This window comes from Urocampus carinirostris, chromosome 4 (assembly GCF_059441175.1).
Source record: "Urocampus carinirostris isolate Australia breed hairy pipefish chromosome 4, RoL_Ucar_1.0, whole genome shotgun sequence".
Classification (NCBI taxonomy): Eukaryota; Metazoa; Chordata; class Actinopteri; order Syngnathiformes; family Syngnathidae; genus Urocampus; species Urocampus carinirostris.
In genome coordinates, this window is record NC_142352.1 from 14,177,314 (window position 1) to 14,185,166 (window position 7,853).

The window sequence follows — 7,853 nt, forward strand, 5'->3', positions numbered from 1 at the left end:
ACCCGAACATCTCAAGCCCCTCGGCTTGCTCTGGGCACTCCCAAAAATTTGAATTACCGCCTGGAGCCACACCGGCAACAACTTAATATATGCTGTAAACGAGAAGGTACTCCGCGGATTTGCTGCCATCTTACTTTAATAGGGTCCCAAAAATAATAAATGATCTTTTCACCTGGCAATGTTGTATCAAAAACTTACCAAGCCAGCGATGGGAGTGGACAGTCTATTTAGTTTCTTGATAATTCCAGGCTTTAACTTGTTGATCAGGCTAAGAGACAGAAAAAAATGCAATTTAATTGAGCATTTCTCGAACTACGCATGCGCGAAAGCAACATTCAGTGCTTGAAGCACCACCACTGGTGGTCGGTAGGGACAAAATTGAACTGAACACAATTATTGTTTCTACAAGCAGATGATCGGAGAGAATACTTACTCGCAAAGCAGGACGCCATTTTCCAGAGCGGCTCGGAAATCGCTGCAGCCAAAAGCTTGGCCAGTCACTTCCTGACATGAAGAGATAGCACCGATAACATCACCGCTTTATTGCGAGAGTGTAAATTGGTATGAACTCGTATTTAAATTATGTTTACTGTAAATGACAATGATCATAATGAGGACACCATTAAGAAGATTACTAACTACCATGCATATTATTTGAATCAGCTCTGTAGGTGGGAATGGACCTCCCCAAGAAATGCATCCTAAGTTCAAGCCCACCCAAACCACAATTTCTATAAATAGAAATAGTCACGTCCCACATTTTTGCATACAAAGCACTGTTTATAAATCAGCCTGGCTGTTCAAAACTAATTAAACTTTTTAGGGCTCGCTTAGGGTTTGTTCCTTACAATTGCATGATTGTCCTGATTACCCTCGAAAGGTCCCCGGCTCAAGACCAGGTGGAAACATATGTTGGACTGGAGAGGGATGGGCGCCACCAGGCTGTAGTTGCCCAAGACATAACATGAGAAATGGTGCCACAACGACCGAATTGGTCAAGGGATTTAACTGACCATATACATTTATTTGCATTTTGCTTTAACAGCTGGCATGTCAAAACAAGTTAAGGGCAGCAGCTAGCTAGCAAGCTAACTGGGTAGACACATGAATAAATTAATAATGTTGCCCTTAATATTTTTTTCCCCCCACAATTTGTCGATTATCTCCATTTAACGAATAGATGACAAAAGTAAACGACAATTTTTTTGATAATTCTGGCCTATATTTTTCAACCAAACCATGGTTTGCGTATTTTTTTTGTTAAATTGTACAAAAATAAGTTCACCAAAAATAATAATCAACCCAATATATTGCAATGCTGAATAAAAAATTATTGGGGAAGAATTATTCAAAAAGTAACAAGAAAATAATCCTCAAAATGAGTAATCAAAATAAAAATGTAAATTTGATTCAAATTATGTGCCCATTTTAAGGAATATACTTAATTTAGAAAAATATTTTCAAAAATTGTGAATAAAAATATATTTTACCACAATTTTAAGTCGTTTTTGTAATTCTCTATTTTTTGAACCTGCATTTGACTTTGTTTTCTAGGTAAAATCATCTGCTAGATAAAACAATTTGGTTGGTTTTAATTATTCCTTTCTAATAATACTAAACAAAATAATAAAAAATAAAACTGATAGTACTATATTTTTATTTTACTAAACTTTTTAAAAGGGAAAGTGAGTATCATTTAACCATAAGATGTCGCTCTATTGTGTAGTGCAACAGAAAAATGAGATAAGAATGAATACAAAACTACAGAGAAAAGTGACCAAACCACACCATTCTTCTTCTCATTTTTTTGCCCAGCTTTTTTCCCTATTTTTTTTGGGGTACCCGTAGCAGTAAGATAACAGACAATTAATTCAGCTCTTTTTAAAGTGAGGCTAAGGTTATGTCAACTGACGAGTATAAATTTGATACCTCATATAAATGGTATACAGACCAAATAAGCCAACCCCAGTACAGTGCAGGCTGGCGCCCCCTTGGCTCCCGGGGAATTCCTAGCGCCCCCTAACGCCTCGACCCCCCCATGATAATGAGCTCACACGATGGGTGTGGCATGGTGTGGTGCTTGAAAACTTTGAATCGCGTTTATTGGCTTGTGCGATTACTAAAATTTGCCTCTGATTGGCAGGCGCTTTTAAAACTCGAACAATAACAATTGTGGTTGGCCAAAACTCCATCACTCATAACAAAACCTTAAAAAAAACAAAACAAAAAACGCAGTGCTTTACAGTTTCACATCCGCACTATGTCATTTTCTTCTGTTCCACATCTGCTTCGTCAAAACCAAAATAGGTCCAAAACAGGTGATGTATCGGACTTCTTCGGCGCAAGCTTCGTTTCCTTCTTGTTTTTTGATTCTGGGACTATGTTTATGGAGTCCGCCATGATACTCAATAAGCTCACAAGATGGGTGTGGCATGGTGTGGTGCTTGTAAACTTTGAATCGCGTTTATTGGCTTGTGCGATTACTAAAATTTGCCTGTGATTGGCCAGCGCTTTTAAAACTCCAGCAATAACAATTGTGGTTGGCCAAAACTCCATCACTCACTGCAAAACCTTAAAAAAACGCAGTGCTTTGCGGTTTCACATTCGCACTACGTCACTTCGCTATGTCGATTCGATTTCAGTTAATCGTGCCGCCCTAACGTGTTGTGTACAAATCGTCAAACGTACGTTCAAACTTCTGACTTCGAACTGCTGCCGCCCTACCGCCCCCTTCCTCCTCACTGCCCCCCCAGATCTTTCCACTGCCCCCATGTGGGCAGTACCACCCACTTTGGGAACCACTGATGTAAATGGACTGCATTTATATAGTGCTTTTCAAGTCAATAAAGAACTCCCAAATCCATTCCCACACACTCACATACCGATAGTAGCGTCAACCATGCTTATTGGGGTCTTTAGGGACTCACTATCTTGCCCAAGGACACTTCGACATATACTGTAACACAGATAAGCCAGGAATCAAACCTACGACCTCTTGATCCCAAAACGAGCATGGATGGTTGCCGAAATCTATTTGACCAGAAATAACCTTCATATATATTGTACGGTTCATGAATATTGTCGGCTTAAGATGTGATTTTATGGTTCTGTTGGTATTTTACAGAACTGCGCATGGACTTGCCTCTCATATCTTTCAGATTTAATTTCCCCTGTGCATCCCTTTGAGACTTCTTGTGATTAAGGGCTGAACAAATGAACATGACTTGCCTGTTTATGTAAAAGTTCATGATTTTTAACTCATTTAAATCAATATTTTTTTTTACCAATAGGGGGCGCAAATACACATTGTCTCTTTAAAATTTGAGTCGTTTGACTAATAATTTCAAACAGTATTAAGTAACTATTGTTTAAGACAAATCGAGAATATTATCAAAATGAGCAAAAAATAAATAAATTGTTTTGGTTTGTTTTTATGCAACAATCAAATTCAGTTGAAATTACTTTCACCCAACGCACATTCGTCACATGACCAAATTTGAATTAATGAGTTCTCGATTAATAAAGATAGCTTGAATGGTTAGTTTGACACTAGTTACAAAGAATATTTAGTTTCAAATCAATAATTAGTTGTTTTAGGAGTTAATAGTGCGAAGAGCGCTCACCTCAATCCACCGTCGAGCCTCGTTGAAGGCATCGGCGTAGCTGAAAGTGCTTTGCTGGCGCCACTCCATTCGGTTCCGTTCGGTTGGACTCTACGCAAAATCTAAATCAATACAACTGTACGCACGAGAATAAAAGAACTGTAACGTCTTGGTTTACGCTGTGGAATAAAATCCGGAATTGGCAAAAGCTCACCTGTTCCTTATTAATTGGCGTCCGATTCGGTCCGGAAACTGAAGTGCTTGCGTCGCCCCCCCCAAGATGAGAAAATGAGGATTGGAGTTTAGCCCCGCCCACTTTGATGCCCCCTGAAAAGTTTGCAGAGACAAGTGGAGAGATTTCCCCTAGCGGCTATTTGGGGGTAATGCAAGGAGAAAGAGGTAGCTGATTACTGTATTATTTTCCAATTCGTTTTCACCCCCAAAAGTAGCATTTCTCATACCTGTCAAGCTCCAGGGCTCCATCCCCTTACAAAATGTTGTATTTTCCCTTACAAAATACAAAATAATTTTACACCGTATTTTTTTTTCAATCGTGTTTATTTATGTAGTTTAACGTGTCATATTCAGGGTTGGGTAGGGTTACTTTAACTGGATTACTTTCAATTACTTTTGGATTACTCCAACACCAAATATGCTAATAAAAGACAAAAGAAACGAAATATGAATAAAATTACTGAATTTTGTGCAGGCTTGGGGAGTAACAGAATACATGGAATGGCAAAAATGATGTTGGCAAGCTGTTTGGATTTATTTTCATTTTGTTTCTGTCGCATTTTATGTTAGTTTTGCCGGAGATCAAAGAGATCAAAGCCAGGAGAGAAAGCTTACCACGTGTTGTGAGTCATCATTTTATTCATAGTTAGTTTCTTTTGTCTTTTATTAGCATATTTGGTATTGGAGTAATCCAAAAGTAATTGAAAGTAATCCAGTTAAAGTAACCCTACCCAACCCTAGTTATATTGTACATGTGTTTCGTTATATCATACATATGGTTAATTAACATTTTGTTGTGAGATACTGAATTGCTCAAAATGAATGAGGTTAATTATAAAAAAAGTTCAAAAATGAAGTTGCTTGGACGTTCACTGTAGAAGGAAAAAATACATGCAAATATAATTCAGTAGAATAATACATTTTCTCGTTCAAATTATTAATTCATTTTTTGCATTAAATTATTGTTAGTAATATACTGATGAAAGGGATAACAAAAAACGTCTTTTTTAATTTTCTCCTTTTATACTAATTTTTTCCTTAACTTCTTCATACAACAATAATGATTCGTAATATAATTCATCAAAGCAAGTGAGCCGTTTGAGAGCCGGCTCTCTTTAATAAGTTGAGCCGATAAAGCCGGTTCTCTAAAAAGAGACTGACTTTCTTTCACTACATAACTACCACATGAAATCCGAGGCGGCAGACGCATGCGCACAGTAGCATCAAACCGCTCGCTTCGTTTGCAACGAAAAAAACGATACCGAGATAGAGGCTACCGCGGCGAACTCGTTTGACTTGATTGATTTGCCGTTTCGTGATAGTCGGTGTATACCGGATGGTACCCATAATTGACAAATTTGCCTTTTTCCGTACAGATTTTCTTGTACATTGTACACGTCTTCAAATGTATAATAAATATACTTTGTTCAGCAAAAACGTACAGGTTGACAGGTATGATTTCTACAGTTGTGGTTCTAAACTAAACTACTCCCCACCGTTCCTGAGACATGGTTGGCCTCAGGTACGATTTTATCAACTCTAATTTTCAAAAGCTCCTCTCTGCTTGAGCCAGTGACTGTCAGAGTGAGTACAATTAACTCATGTGATGGAAATAAATGAAAACTGAATTTGTAACAGTTTGAGATGGCGTGTTTACTGCGTGAAAACTGAATTTGTATTGTATGGGCATAACAAGCACAACAGTAAGAAGGCCATCAAAAGTCCAACCATCAATTACATGCACCGCTTATCCTCAGTAGGGTCTCGGAGCCCATCCCAGCGATCTTTGGGCAGTGGGAAAAGGAAACCCTAAACCGATTGCCGGCCAGTTGCCGGGCACACAGGGACAGACAACTCACTCGCACATTCATACCTAGGGACAATTAACCTGACATGCCCGGAGGAAACCCACACAACCACGGGCAGAACATGCAAACTCTCACGGAGGGGCTGCTTTGGCTGGACTTGAACCCTGAACCTACCTACTGTCTGTAATTATATAGGGAAAACTCATTGCATGCAAGCTGAGTGGTTAGCGCGTATGCGGCTCAGTTCTGAGGTCATGGGTTCAAATCAAGCGACAAGCCTTCCTGTGCGGAGTTTGCATGTTCTCCCCATGCTTGCGTGGGTTTCTTTTGGACACTCCAGTTTCCTTCCAAAAACATGCATGTCAGGTTAATTGGCCGGTTGAAATTGTCCCTAGGTGTGAATGAACGAGTGAGTTGTCTGGTTCCGTGTCCCCGGCGACTGGCTGGCAACCGGTTCGGGGTGTCTCCTGCCCACTGCCCAAAGACTGCTGGTTTGGCAAACCACAAAGTCATTTTTTTCTCACATTATGGACTATTTTTCACAATGTTTTTATCCCTTTAAAGTCTTTATCACATGTGTACCCTGGAGGCTATGTCTAATCTCGTTGCATACAACGTTTCACAACGTTGATGTCAATGACAATACAGACAATTCAATTCAATTAGATTCAATCAAACACATTGTAGACCATTTTGAATAATAATAATTAATGACGATGAAAAAATTGGCTAACATTTTCTCGTTTTTCCCAAAATGAACGCAAATAAATGTCTTCAATTCCCAACATTTATGCGTAAAATAAACAAATTATTCTGCCAATGTTTTTGCAGTTTATCTATATACCAGTAGATGTTGCTGTAATTCTAGGTAAACATCAGTAGAGGACGGTGTGGCGTTGCTTGCAGATTATTGGAAGGAACGGGGACGTTTTGTATGATTTATTATTTATCAAATCAAATACGATTAAAACAAATTGTAATTTAAAATATTTTCACTCAATGATTTGACATTTAAAGTGCTGTATCAAAAGATTTAGTGCACCAAAAAAATAACAAACCATAACACCAAATACACAGATACATACAATGTTTAAAATAAAATGGAGACCAAAATAAATGATAAAACAGATACAATTATAGAAAAAGGACACATATGGCTAGGCATAGAGAAACCATGTAAGCAAAGAAACCTGAAGAAGGCTCATCCACATTAAAAGGGACGACAGCATGTATGATATTTACCCAACCAGCAAGCAGGTTGAAATGACATGGCCCACACAACAAGGAACCTCCCCAAACGTCCCTAAAAATAACAAATAAAAAAAAGAAAACCTTTGAATTATATTAAAAATATCCATATGCTGCTGAATGAATTGTGACGTCACCCCCCCATCCATGAATATCCGATACCTCTGCATTCAGGGGTCATATGAGTTATTTTACACCCCGAGTGAATGAAGTAATATTATACTCTGTGCGGAGACTGCATTAGCGAATCATTAGGGTCGTGCTACTCGCATTTGAGATCATTAGCTGCACAGTTGACCTCCGATCTTCCATTTGCAAAAAAACGCAGACGTTGTCCTTCAGAATTAAAATTATTGTAGCGAGTATCATTATATATGTATATATATATATATATATATATATATATATATATATATATATATATACACATCTATCTATCTATCTATCTATCTATCTATCTATCTATCTATCTATCTAGACTCGGATTAAAACATTGATGCACAAATTCGCGTTTACACTACGAGAGCTAACATATTTGTCATGATGACTGATTAGTATCACCTGTGCCCTCTCGTTTGGCGCCAGCCGTTGCAGGCTACCTGATTGGTTCCCCGTCCTTTTTAAGCTCAGTCCTTCCACTCATCTGTTGCTACAAGGCAAGCACTTTGACTCTGACTCCTGTCGGTACAGAATTTTTGCATCCGTTTTTCCACCGTCCGTTCCTTAATTCCCCGTCTGTCTCAGGTTACGACCTGTTTTTTGACCCCGACCACTTTTGCGCTCTCATCCCGGCTTACGACCCGTTTTTGATCCCGACCACGTTTTTGTTCTCCTGTCCCGGCTATCGACATGTTTTTTCCGTCTTCGGCACCACCATCCCCCGCTCCGGAAGATCCACTTCCGTATTTGGAACACAATCTGATTCTGTGAGCGGCTTGCTTCCCGCGTTCAGCAAGCACTG

At 38.9% G+C, this 7,853-nt stretch overlaps 1 protein-coding gene across 1 annotated transcript in view; it reads right to left on the reverse strand.

Annotated features, from left to right (window-relative positions):
* The window catches only part of LOC148366895 (uncharacterized), a 35,783-nt gene extending 31,973 nt beyond the window's left edge, over positions 1 to 3,810 (reverse strand). The window contains exons 1-3 of the mRNA XM_088333336.1: positions 3,624 to 3,810; positions 434 to 504; positions 199 to 268 (exon numbers count right to left, since the gene is read on the reverse strand). Coding sequence (XP_088189462.1) covers positions 199 to 268; positions 434 to 504; positions 3,624 to 3,692 — 210 coding nt within the window. The 5' untranslated portion in view covers positions 3,693 to 3,810. The remainder of the gene's footprint in view (positions 1 to 198; positions 269 to 433; positions 505 to 3,623) is intronic.
* Positions 3,811 to 7,853: the final 4,043 nt, after the last annotated feature.